The following is a 13,495-nucleotide window of genomic DNA, read 5'->3' as shown; positions in this document are numbered from 1 at the left end:
CTATTTACAGACGCTGCACAGTGTGGAGCAATCTTCCGTTCTGCATCTTGGCGAACCAGAGCAAAACGTCAATTTTAAACAGCATTGAGTATGAATGTGATGTGTATCGGGGACTGCTTGCAATCACAACGAATGCATGATTATGATGTCTGATGTTTAGGTTGCGCGCGTTTGCGATGTGTTTATGAATGTTCAGTTCGTTTAGGTTTTTGCTGGTGCCACTTCCAAAGGTGACGATTCCTGCTCGATGCTTTCCAACTCCGCGGTTTGTGCATCACTGCTGCACTCAGCAGTTTCACCTGTGGTTGATGTAATTTGTGGTTCACTTTCATTCGCCGCTTCATTTCGGTCGGTCATGGACGTTTCCACGGATGAGCGGACAGCGGATGGCTCTGCGCTACTGGCGTCAATAGATTGCTGTCTTGCAGGCACTGCACTACCGGCGACAGAATCATCCACTGGAACAGCTTCAGCGGCAGGCAAGCCAATCGTGTTGTACTCCTTAATACCTTTTTCACCGATCGGAACGTGCCGTTCGCCGATCTTCACCAGCAAGATGGTGCGATTCACATTCGAGCGGAAGTGATGATTTGGATGGTTAGGTTGCCAGTAGTGGACGACATTACCGACCATGCCCTCTTGCGGGCTCCAGTCCTTCCACGACGAGCGGCCTCCACTCGAGCGGAATTGTTCATTAGGCCATGTTACATCTATTCGTCGACCCAGATCAAGGCAATCGTATATCTGAAGCGAAGAAAAAGCACAAATGTAATATATCGTAAAATGGTCACACTTGAAATGGAACTGTTTTCTCGCCCAAACTCTTCCTTACCTGCGTCGCATCGACAATAATTACTTTCTTGTTGAGCCCGATTGTCGGAGGCGAGTGTGTGAACCAGTGAAGGTTCGATTTTGGATCCTCTGACGACCCCTCCGCCATTGCAAACAGGATAGGACCGTCGTCCAGCGGTGGCAACGTGAACGTCAGTGTACCGGGCACCCCAGGAATGCGACTTCCCGCGGCCAGCCCACTGCCACCAACGAATGCCGAGCTAAAACCTGACGCACCACTAGAGAGCATGGACGATGGAATGGGTGGCTTGTGAACGAAACCACTTGCTAGGCCAGAAGTCGACTCGACGCTTCCCTGAGGCTTCAGCGTCGAGCAAGGACTGCCACCGGCAGTACTCTGGCTTTCATCGTCCGCCCCAGCTGAGCTGTCGTTTCCGCTACCACCGGCAGCTGCTGCTATCGTTTCGGCCAACACCTCCCGGAATGAATCACGCTTGTTTATCTGCAGTGCGGCCCAGTCGATGCGATCCTTGCTCGTGCTGCCAAGATTTCGCTTCGCTATTGTGCTCCGTTCACGGACGCCTGTCGTCCCCATCGCCATGGCTTCCCGTTCGGCGTCCCTTTCGCGTATCAGAAAGCTCGCTAGCAACGTCGAGCTGGTCGGTTTGTTGATGCTGGCCATACTGCCCCGGTTTGCGGCGGCACCGGAAATCGATATGTTCTGGCTACCGTACGAGAGAGTGCCAGCCGTTCCTGAAAGCGTATTATTCGGTGTCGGAGTGTTGCAGTACACACCCTGCATTTCCGTCATTTCACCATCAATGACGGCACTACCGCTGCTACAACCTTCCCGGCAGCGCTGTCGAATGCGCTTCCAGCTGCGAATCAACATTAACTGGATTTTCTCCAGCGTTATCTCCCCGCCGATAATGCGACACAGCTGCTCGTTTGTCTCGGCATACGACGTCGTCAATGGTGACACGTAGATGGGGTAACCGATCGGTTGATCGCACGACGAATTGATGATGTTTCGCAACGCCTGCTTTGCATTTTGTATACTGCCTCGCTCGGGGTTTCGATTGCGCAGGTAAATCAGCTCCTGCTGCTGTCCAGCCCACAGTCCTCGCACGCACTCTCGGTTCAGCTTGATGACTCTGAACGTCAGAAAGCGCTTGGTCAGCCGGATCACACGATACTCATCCGATCCATCGTCCATCACGTGCCGCAGGGCAAGCAGATTCGGTGTCCCTCGAAGCACGGCGTTACGCCAGAGCGGATCTGCTTCGTGCGATATGACAAGCTCCTTCGTGTGGAAATCGATGGCATTGTACAGGGTGTTGAAATCGTCGTACTCATCCGGACAGAGGAAGTGATCCTGGTGGAGCTTTAACGACATTCGTACAGCCGGCGCGACGACACCGTGTAGCAGCTCCATGTCTGCGAATACCCATTCGTCGCGGGGACATGTGATTCGAAAATCTCCCTTAAACAGCGCATGCAGCCCATGCAGGAAAAACTCTACGCCACACGACGAGCTGTGACTTGCTGTAGCCAGCGTACGACGAGCCAGTAGTGCTAACGACATACACAACGACGTCACCAGCGAATCGCGATTCTATCGAGAAAAAAAGGATATCGTTTATTACCGTGAAGAACCAAAACCGCCCGTTTTTTCATCGCCCGTCATAATCTGCAAAAGCTTTGTTGAACTCACCGATTTAAAAAACGTCGAATTATTCGTTGAACCATTCGTTGTTGTGTTGGAAGGACCAACACCATTCGCCTGCGATTCACCAGACGCTCCGTTCGAGAGCATTCCCGCAGCGCCGTTGTTGCCATTAGTTCCACTAGATTCGCCACATTCGGCCTTATTGGCACCAGTTTCCATACCCGTTTCCATCCAACCATCCAACATTGTTGAACCGGACGCAGCCGTGTCTCCCGAAGATGGTTTATCAGCCTGACTGTTACTATTGTCTGCCTTACCGCCGTTAACGTTCGTTGATGATGAAACGGCACAGTTCATAGCCGATGTTGCACTCCCAGTAGGGACGGTAGTGGTCCCTCCAGCAGCTCCAACCCCAGTGGCCGCAGACGAAGCAGCACCAGTCGCACCTTTTTTCGGTGTACGCTCGTTCTGTGCCGCCTGTAGCTGTTGGCGCTTTTTATCACTGCAAAATTGTATCCAATCACCGTAAACGCACCAGAAGCTGAGACGCGTAATGCCAGCCGCTCGGGAATCATAATCGTCGTCTAGATTGATGTTGAAAACCGGATCCAAATCCACAAACTGACGATCTGTTGTGTGTTCGAGCGCTTCCTCAATCGCCTGCGATTGCAACCAGCTCATCAGCTTTGGCGACCGGAGTGTATAATAGATGATGCTCTGAAAAATAAATACGTTAGTTAAAAATGAAACAATCGAGACACACAACGAAGGGAACACGCCCAAAGGCTTACCTTAACGTAATATGAGATCAACACCTTGCGAAACTCAAACACCTGCATGGTGGCAGTGGCCGAGTTATCGGAAATTGAGTAACCCTCTAGCACATACTTTGACGCCATCACCTGCCAAGCTAACCAGCGCGTCGTGAACATGGCATTGGCACTTAACATACGCGGCAAGTGGCCGATTGTGCAGCAGCAGCATCCTGTAGAGAAACAAATAATTAACAAAAAACCATTCATTTGAGTAGACAGTCAAACCAAAGATACGGATAGAAAAGGACTACAAGTGTACCTATATTTTCTTCCACTTCCTCCGAGATTGCTTCGACTTCACGCTGTTGGCAGTAGGTGCCACGGAATTCGAGCCCACGCATTTGAAACGTACACAGTCCGTTGCCGAGCTCGATGATGTGCACAAGGCAGTTTAAATAGTCTGAGGCAAGCACTAAAAAAAGAACACGTAACCAGAACGTTTAGATGCATTCAAAACTCGCGCAAGCACAGTTTCCTTACCGAAGCAATCTCCTTGGCTCACGTTGCCCCATCGACCCATAAGCAAATCTCCGCACAGTGAATGCTGCAACGATCGGGTCAGGTGCTCGTAGAATATGCTGTTCAGATTATTGTCATCCGCACCGAGGTCGCGTTCTAGCTGCGAGCTCAATCGAGTATTAGAATGATCAATACGGCGTGTGTTATAGTCGCGCTCCCAGAACTTAATCGGGCGTACGTATGAGGTGAGAAATATGGCACTTCCTGTAATCAAAGACGGCATGAGAGTTAATCGAAATATCGCACAAGAAACAACCGGCCTTACCAAGAAATGGATTGAGTGGTGTTGAGAGTATAGCACTGATTGCCGTCTGCAGGAACAACATAGCCGAGTGTGGAACGCTGAATGGTTGGGCAAACGCATGGAAAGCTGAGCCCCACGTTATCTGCCACGGTGCTATGTACGTTACAACGAATTGTAGCTGCAAAAAGGAGAACGAATGGAGATAAAGTGCATTTAAAGCATTAGTGTGTATCACAAACGTACAATCAGGGGTGATCTTGCACTTACCTTTAGCAAAAATTCCGCAATCTTTCGGAACAGTATCGAAATCAAAAAATAATCCAAAAGAAACGTTTCACTTGACATTTTGTAATCCAGTCGAAAGAACAGCACAGTAAATATGAGAATCACATACTGACTGCCAGTGTCGGAGTACGCGTTGCGGACACCTGTTGGAGAGATAAAAAAAAGTTGTTCAATCATGTTCACAAAAAAAAAAAGAAACAGCTCGCATCCCACTTACATTTCAGGCTGCACATTACGATCAGGATCGACCCAAACGTTAAACCGAACTTTTCCACAACCAAACCACAATCGGCCGTCAGCGCACTGACGAATATCAACGGGTAAAGTATGTTGCGCTCGAAGAAACACAGCACCACGTACATCTTCTCGAACCACATGATGTTGGAGATTTTGTGCACCTCGAAAAGACCGAACTCTTCCGGCTTGAGGATCGGTTTGGCAATGCAAAGCCATGGCAAGTGTTTGCGCAGCTGCGGCACGATGTAGTGTATCAGAAAGCCAAGGATACACGCACCCGAATGCAGCACGTGATTGATCTCCGGTTGCAGCACCGTGAACACCGTGCTACAGTGCAGGCTAAACATGGCCACCGACAGCACCACGCACACGACGGCATCGTTCTTCAGTCTAGCTGTCACCGTATCCTGCAGCTTCCTTGGCAGTGGATCATCGAGTTCTTTTGCGTTCGCCTCACGGCCCGCTTCCTCGTCGTAATCGCGGTTCATCTCGTCAGTCGAACGGGCCGATCCGCCAGCACCTTCCCCGGTCGATTGCCGCTGTGCTTCGTCCTTCGCATCATCACCCGAGTCGGATGATATCTTCGAATCCTCCTTGCTCGAGGAATCATCATAGTCGGAGTGGGCCAACAAGCTCGACTTGATCACAGCCCAGATGTACGTGTAATCGCTAGCACACCGTGACAGGTGATAGGATACCATCACCAAAAACGCACAGTACATCGAGAATAGCACGTGTTGCGTTCCGGTTTCCGATAGTGCGCCATACACCAACCCGAACAGCAGCGTGCAAGCGACGAACGACCGCACCACGGATAGAAAGGATGCAAGTAAACTGCAGGACGCGTTGCTGCCGAACAGATGCATGTCGATCTGCTCCAAGAAGTACATCGTGAACGTGTTGATTTGTGGAAATAATCCCAAGCTGAACAGGAACGGAAACGACAGTATCACGACCGAAAGCACGCTCTGGGCAGACTGCAGGAAGGCTACCACCGAGATCGGAAAACCAAACAGCACGATCGAAGTGCTTTCGCGGTCAAGCACCAGCTCGTACTCCTGCAGTAGCTGATGTACGCCCAGCAGCAATCCACAGCACAAACAGAAGTAGATCGGGCGCGAATAGGTGACGGTTTTGTTGAACCCGTGTATCGGAGAGGCCGCATCCGGCTGCACGCTCTTCAGCAACGAGTACTGACTGCCGGCAATCACGAAGCAGAATATGAACGCGTACAGATCCTCGTAGAACTTCAGGTACAGCACCAGTGAACCCAGCAGGGACACGAGCGTGCAAAGGGCGATCGCTAGAACCACCTGCACCCAGCTTGTATCGCGATCGAACAACGCCAACAGCTGCAACCGGTTCATCGATATGTTCAGATGCTCCCGAAAGCACAGGAAGTTCAGCGAAAACTTGTAGTACCGCTTTGGCCGCAGCTTTGGGCCACCCTCACCGAACATGGAGTGTGGCACCACGTCGATGGTGCTGTGGGCCCTCGACAGACTGCATTCAGTGGAGGCGACGATCGTTTTATCCACGATGCCACTGCCCGAGTTGATTGAAGCCGTGTTAAAGTCATCTCCCGTGGAAGAGATGGTCCCTGCCGTTGGACCACCTGATGTTAATCCACCAACACCACCGCTACTGCTGCCAGGCATACCGCCAATCGCCACACCCGATACACCAGCACCGCTCGTCGAAGGACCACTGATGCTGATCGTACGACGATGCAGATGATGATGATGCATGTGGTAATGAGCATGCATGTGGTTCAGCGCACCAAAACGCTCCTTTATCACATTCGCGGCACAACGCAGCCAGCGGTCGGAATCATCCGTGACGTAGAAATTCAAAGGCACCTCCCCGACGGTTCCCGGCATCAGTGCATCGTTGCAGATGCCACCCCGAGCTCCACTCGATCCGTTTCCGGTGGCCCCGCCGATGGCATTTCCGTTGCTTCCGGCTGCTGCCGCTGCCGCCGCTAGGGACTGCAACCGAGCTTGCTGGTGTTCGAGCGCATCCAGGCAATAGTTGCAGTTGTTATTGTCGTCATCCCTCCAGTAGTCACCTCCGGCAGTTCCGGCGGAAGTCGCCGCACCGGCATGCGACAACGACGCAGTACCACCGTCATTCGTCGTTCCACCGTCGGTTGATTTAAGCATCCGTAGGCGACAGTTTAGCTGACGATAAGGGCGTGCTGGTAAGGGCGCCGGCCGACGAAACGTTAAACTGGCCGTTTGCTGCTCGGAAAGCGTTCGGTTACCAGGCAAATAGATCGGCGGAATCGGCACGTCCGAGCGATAGTTGAGAAACGTGATCAACGGTGCGGCCGTCGAGTTTTCCGGTATTCGCTCGGCCAACAACCGCTGGGAAAGCGATCGGTTGTAGATCTTGCTGCTCGTGGTGGGATAGTTTTCCTCCACGCTTAACCGGCGTGCACTAGCACTCCGTCCGGGAGGTGAAGTTTTTGGTATCGCGCCAAGATTCCGCTGCGGGGGTTGCTGCAATTGCGTCACCGAAAGGGAACCGGCTGCCTCTTCCTCAGACACACCCGCCGCGCTCGGCTCATCGTGCGTCCTCGTTTTGCTGCAGCCGGGAATCTGCGGATCGGATTCACTGGCAGCGACCGTCTTCGGTGGAGATCCGCTCCCGTCGGTTCCACTCTTTGGCACTTTGCTATCCTTGGTGATGAGCAGATCCTTTGAGCTAGCGCTCGCCTGCTCCCAGTCGCTTGACGAATGGCAACCGGTCTCGTCGAACGCTTTCATCGGCGATCGAAGCAAATGATGGTGTTGATGAAGATGCGCCGTCTCGCTGCAGCTGATCGTCGGGCTAGAGGACGTTTTCTTCACCTCGCTACCGATCATCTTCTGAGGCACTATGGTGCAGCAGGCTGCATTACGCGCTTCCACGATCGCCGACATCCCGACCGTGCCAACCTGCTGCTCGGAGTTAGTACGATGAGCGCGTGGTTCCAGTAAGGGCGATCTCGATCCGGCATTCGTTTCCGTGTCCGAATCCGTCGACTGCAACCCACAATCCTGGTGCTCCACATCCGACTCGATGCGATCGTCACCCGGCACACCGTCCGCTTCCGAAACTCTCCGTTTCTGTTCCGCCTGCTGCTGATGATGCAACCGGCGAATCCGATCGTGAAGCGTCAGATCCTCCTCACTATCGCCTATCGTTCGGTCGTCCTTTTTCAGGTCTTTGTTGGCATAATACGCGTCACTCGCTGGTGCTACATCCTCAACAGTCAGACTGGAACGATCGTCGTCCAGCTCGCCATCGTCCCCTGCCTCTTCGCCATCATCATCTTCGTCCACCACCTCGTCATCTTCATCCTCGTCCTCATCGTCCTCATCATCGTCCTCGTCGTCCACTAGGCCACCATCCTGGTCGGAATCGGAATGCAAATCAAACCGCTGCACCGGTGGAGAGTTCTCGTACACACGCCCACCAGCGGCACCTCCATTTCCCTTGACCGGAGTGCTCTCATCCGATTGTTCCGCAATCGGGTACACGGGTTCACTCCCACCGGCTCCCGTCGTTCCGGGTAGCGTCAGCTCATCCACCACTCCTTCTTCAGTTGCGCCACCGAAACTGGTTCCACCACCGCCACCGCACACATCCACCAGACCGGTTCCGGTGCTGCCATCGTTCGATTTCGTAAACAAGTTCAGGTACGGATTTCGTGATAAGCACTTGCTGGGCGGGGGTAGCACCGTGTGGCGCGGGTTACGCAGCGTCTGGCCTCCGATCACCTCCACGCTGTTCGGGTGTGTTGGTGTGAGGTTCGGGATCGAAGCTGGACTGCACGTCTCCAACGCGGCACTCTTTATCCGCCTCACCGACGTTAGCGATCGAGGAAGCGGTCGTCCTGTGGCCGTTCCACTTCCACCGTTAGTGGCATTCGAATGCCGGCGTCGCTTTCCGGACGCATTATTACTACCCCCTGCGCTACCGATACTTCGTCCCATTCCTGTCCTCGTTCCCCCGACGCTCTCCCCTACGACTCCACTCGTATGATTACCACCCACCGCCCCACTGCTGCTACTAGCCATCGTTGGCAGCTGCAGCGCGGACATCGTACTGCTGGAATCCCGTCGAATGGGTGTAGCTTGGTGCAGATGGTAGGTGATTTTGCCCGCGGAGTCGTTTCCACTACCCGTGTCCGCTATCGCAAGCTGGACGGCCGATTTCGTGTAGCTGTGGTCCATGTACATGTCCGGATCACGGTTCTGCATCGCCAGCATGTGATGATGGTGGTGATGATGATGATGATGCAGCTGATGGTGGAACAGCGACCCAGCCGATTTGTTATTCTGGTCATCTGAGCTAAGGTGCCGCTGCAGCTGCACTGCACCCTCGAGTCCTTCCGTAGCCGGGCCAACTCCCGGCCGGCGTCGATTGCGCGTACCTTCCGTCACCTCACCACCGATTTGACCGCCCAAATTTAGCTCATCCGCAAACACATTGCTGCCACTCAGCTTCTCCGAATCGAGCGATATTTGCCGCTGTAACTGGCTGTTCATAAAGCGCTGCTTTCGCTTCGATTTGTACTGATGCCGCCGGAGCGATGCGTTCGATTGTGCTTCCAGCATCCGCGAGGGGATTCCGGCATCGCCCCTCGCTCCACCGACAGTCCCCGCGAGCGGCAGATCGCCATACTCGCGCGTCATTTCGCGCATCACCGTCTCGAACACCATCTCCGAAAAGCGGTCCTGGTTGGGTGTGGAAAGTGACCGCTTGTGCGTCCCGCTACTACAACCCTCGCCCGTGTGCGTCGGTACCGAACCCCCAAAGCGTACGATCGGTACTCCAAAAGGTGTCTCATTGTTTGCTTCCGCCACTCGATCGCTCCGGAAGCAAGCATCACTGCAAGCGGCCGATGCAACGACGGTACTAATGTCACTGGCTCCTCCATTGCTTCCGCCAGGTGCTGCTGTCCCCGTACCGGAACTGCTCCCAACCGGACGCGCTGCAGCACCACTCAACCCGCTGTCACTCGACTCGGAGCTATTCTTGCGGTGCACGTCCACCTTCAGATCGATCGTACTCGTCACCTGCTCCTGGTAATCGATCGAGATTGCACTGTTGGCGTAGCTGTTCTCATCGCTGTGATGTTCGACCGAGGTGCGTGAGGACACGTTCACCGGGGGCGTTCCACCGACCACCTCCACCGTGCCAAGGATTTGCATCTCGATGCCGGGTTCGTCGTCCCCCGAGCCACCAATGCCGGCACCTGCCTCACGGGGTGCCTTAGAACCGGCACTGCCCGGTTTTTTTAGGTTCGTCTCGGACAGGGTACGTGCCCGGTCGTACATTCGATGCAACGCCACATTCACCATCTTGAAGAACGTTATGATGATGGCGATCAGCACGCAGTAAATGCTCCACACGGCCACAGTGGTAGGGAAGTACTGGAATAGAACGAAACGTTAATTGAGGAAGCTTTCATACAAAAGGTAAGCATAAATAACGTCAAGATTTGTGTTGGAAAACCATCCAAAGAGGAGCTGTTTTTAAAGCCGGAGAATTTCATATGAATTCTATGCTTTTCATGCTTAATACTGATGTTTCTGTGGCACACCATCATGATGGCAAAATGGCAAAAGATATCTCGCACTCGAGAGGATGCTAAAACATCGACTTTCGGAATAGCCCAAGCGGTATAAAGCATCCCCCAGCAGGCTGCTTTGTTCGACTCAGCCAATGCAGCATCCTGTTGCACTTTCCCGCCCGTGCAAGTGCTATTGAAAAACTACACCTGCAACGTAAACAAGAAAAATCAACCAACAACATCTAGCGTGTAGCTGCCGAACGGCTGTCTAGCTCTCTCACTCTCTCTCTCTCTCTTTCCTTCAGCTTGCTCTCGTCTGCTCTCCTTATCACTCGCTCTCCTGCAGCTAAAGGCAACACGGAACGAACGGTCGTCGGTAATGCGGTGGCCACAAATAACGTACACCAGGATGCACTGCTGCTACGGCACGGCCCCAACCCAAGAACGCAATGTTCGGCACGAGTTACAAAAAAAATGAAAGTGCAAACAGGTCCACACAGTGTCGAGTGAGACCTGCGAGTGAGGTGTAGCCCACCCGCGTACCGATGGAAAAACTGGTCAGCGTACGAAACGGACGGCAGACAGGTTTTCCCCCTGTTCGTACAGCGCGCGGACATTTTGCTCATAAATTGAGACTAGTTTTCCACCGGTTCGGTGTGTCACCCGAACTGCAGTGCGTTTTATTTCGCGCAGCATTGGGTGAGAAGAGAAGCGAAGCGACAAAAAAAACTGGCCCCAAACCGGACCGGCAAAAAAGATTACAATTGGCACAGATGAGAAGCAACAGTTCCGAAAAACAAAGAAACCGGCATTTTTACGAGCTTGTGCCGTTGTTAGGATGCAGCTCAAAGGTGTGGAAAATAATAAAATAAATTGAGTGAAACCAGCAAAACAGCTAACGGATAATGCAGCGTCATGTTTGCATTGGTTCACACCTGTTCACCATGCCACATTAGCAGCTCATCATATTCGATAATCCGGCCTTTATGCAAGATAAAAAAAAAACAAGGGAACCATGGCACGCATCGGAAAAAATGGCAAACCCCAATGGGCGAAGGGCTGCTGTCCCTAATGTGGGTCCACATCGGGAAGAAGCGTGCGCTCGTCTCTCAAAACATCATTATGAAACAAGGCCATGGTCAAGTGTAATAACGTTTGCCGTGGACTCCGCTTCGCAAACACCAGCCCCCGTTCGGTGGTGGAATCATCTTGAATCAATCGGCCACAGAAGCGCCCGTCTGAGCGCTGCGTGTATCTTTGTTCTCGCTCGCACTCTCGTGCTTTCTTTGCTTTAGCGAAAACGAGGATTACGTGAGCCCTTAATCAAACGGAAGGTGCAAACGCGTAATACTCCCTCCCGCTGTCATATATGTCATAAAGCCCGCTTCAAGCCTACTGGATGAGTTTGAAATGCACACACGTTCTTCGTTCGAGCTATCGGTGCTGGCACGTTACCCATGATATCAATGCGTGGCCTACTTCGCAGAGGGGAAAACTAATTGGGCCAAGATAAACAAATCAACCACGTTAGTGTGGCGCGCGTTCCCATTGAACGGGGCGGCTCGTAATCGGTTTTCATTTCGATTCTTCCGCATCACGTGAAGAAAAAAATTGTCCCTTCGATGTGGTGCTAAGTGATGGAACCAACCAAACGCTGCACTTCTCGCCGACAATGTTTATCAATTGATTCGATGGGAGGCGATTGTTCAGCAGTTTCTTCCGCGTGTCATGGTGGATGGGGGAGTACCCCCAACGGCGACACATTCTCTCTCTCTCGAGACGAGGCGCCGAAGCGTGCGTTTCTATTAGGGGACGGATGATGATTCATCCATTGAAGGACGTACGTCGTGCAGGCGTGTGGGCACTTACCATGTAGATGATGAACGGAAGAAATAACAGAAACAGCCAGATGTACAGATGTACGGCATTGCAGAAGACATTCTGATGCACGTCGTAGTACCAGCCGCCGGTTAGGCTGGCCAGCACCCCCTGGCGCAGGATTTTCAGTGTCTGTGAACCCATCGTGCCTGCGTGCTCATTTCATGCTGCCGTGGGAAGGCCACCGCTTCTTCGCTGTCCTGTGGCCGCCGTTCGGTGCCGAACTGACTGGACTAAGGCTAATGACCAACCAGCGTTCGCAGGCGTCTACCATTCGAGCATTCCTTCGCTAGCGCACCAGCCTGGGATGTGTGTGATGTTGCCGCACGCAGATGGTCGCTGGCGGACACCATGGGGAAATGGGCAGACGGCCCTGTTTTCACGCACAAACCGTGCCGATGCTTCCGCTCTCGATTTGGCCTACGGTTGTGGCACTTGGTTGTCAAATCAAAAACAAACTCTTCCCGCAACTCGCAAACACAAACACGCGCCGTCTCCTTTTCACACCCGCACCACTTCCGTGAGCACGTCGTTCGAACGCGTGCCACCTTCTGCTTCCGCCCCAGCTATTCCACTTTCTTTCAATGGCTCCTTTCTTTCTGCTCGTCGGCACCGTTCATGGTGCAAACCGTGGATGCAGATCGCGCGCACTTCACTCGTTTACGCTTATGTGTTTTTACGCTGCTCGCCACTTGCCACTTGCCACTTTCGAGTGATGCTTCCGAGCACTCTCTTTCTTCGAACTCGAGCCAGCTTCCTTAAGGAAACGGTCGGTGGATTGGCTTGGCCCCCGGGAGCTGCCCCGGTTCCTATCCGATCGCACACCGTGGTACGTACGGTTGGTTTACTTCACGTGAGTCACGGATAATGCGCCCCCCAGCCAAGAAAGAATTCCGTAGCTGGAGGAGAACCGTACGAACCTGCACGAAGATGTTGTAACGCGCTGTTGTGCTCCGATTTAGAGCAAACTAAACCCCCGAAGCAAATGTGCCCTATCACCGAATATTGATGCACCTTTGCGAACACGTGGCGAGGTGGAAATATTTCTCGTTTCACTGTGCGTCGGACTGTGGAGTATTATATTCCTAACAATCGCGAAGAATTACGGACTATTTCGCACACGGTTTCAATTGCTCGCGTTTTACTCCTTTCTTTTCTTTGCTTTGCTTTTTTCTTCACTGTGCTTTTCTTCGAACGCCCTTGACAGCTGCAACCGCTGACAGTTATTATGCGAGTTGCTGTCACAGGAGCTATTGTTGAGCCCCTTCAACAGTCAAATCTGGTTCCAACGTTTAAAATATGTTTATTTGTTTCACAAGCTAATTTCAATTACTTCTTTCATAACCGGATTGTTAATTTTTTAAGATTTTAATTCGCATCTCACTGTTTAGTGTGTTTGAATTTGAAATTACACTAAACACGTGCATCAAGTTGTTTTTATACCATGTCACAGGTTTCTGCCGATTAAAACGGGATTCTTACTTATCATCTCT

At 52.5% G+C, this 13,495-nt stretch overlaps 1 protein-coding gene across 1 annotated transcript; it reads right to left on the bottom strand.

Annotated features, from left to right (window-relative positions):
• Positions 1–201: 201 nt before the first annotated feature.
• LOC128722795 (protein pecanex) lies at positions 202–12,146 on the bottom strand. Its single transcript, XM_053816480.1, has 10 exons — positions 11,994–12,146; positions 4,542–9,984; positions 4,307–4,467; positions 4,061–4,217; positions 3,757–3,999; positions 3,536–3,688; positions 3,253–3,446; positions 2,507–3,178; positions 833–2,407; positions 202–744 (listed from the first exon to the last, which is right to left on the bottom strand). The coding sequence occupies exons 1-10, from the start codon at positions 12,144–12,146 to the stop codon at positions 202–204; spliced, it is 9,294 nt and encodes a 3,097-aa protein (XP_053672455.1).
• Between the last annotated feature and the right edge of the window lie 1,349 nt (positions 12,147–13,495).

This window comes from Anopheles nili, chromosome 2 (assembly GCF_943737925.1).
Source record: "Anopheles nili chromosome 2, idAnoNiliSN_F5_01, whole genome shotgun sequence".
Classification (NCBI taxonomy): Eukaryota; Metazoa; Arthropoda; class Insecta; order Diptera; family Culicidae; genus Anopheles; species Anopheles nili.
The sequence above is the reverse complement of the archived record's forward strand: the minus strand, read 5'-3'. Positions and strand labels throughout refer to the sequence as shown.

Coding starts and splice junctions, on each gene's coding strand:
- LOC128722795 (XM_053816480.1), bottom strand. CDS start 12,146: ATGGGTTCACAGACACTGAAAATCCTGCGCCAGGGGGTGCTGGCCAGC. Junction 3,689..3,756: donor GAGCCAAGGAGATTGCTTCG/GTAAGGAAACTG, acceptor TTCTTTTTTTAG/TGCTTGCCTCAGACTATTTA. Junction 2,408..2,506: donor ATTCGACGTTTTTTAAATCG/GTGAGTTCAACA, acceptor TTTTCTCGATAG/AATCGCGATTCGCTGGTGAC.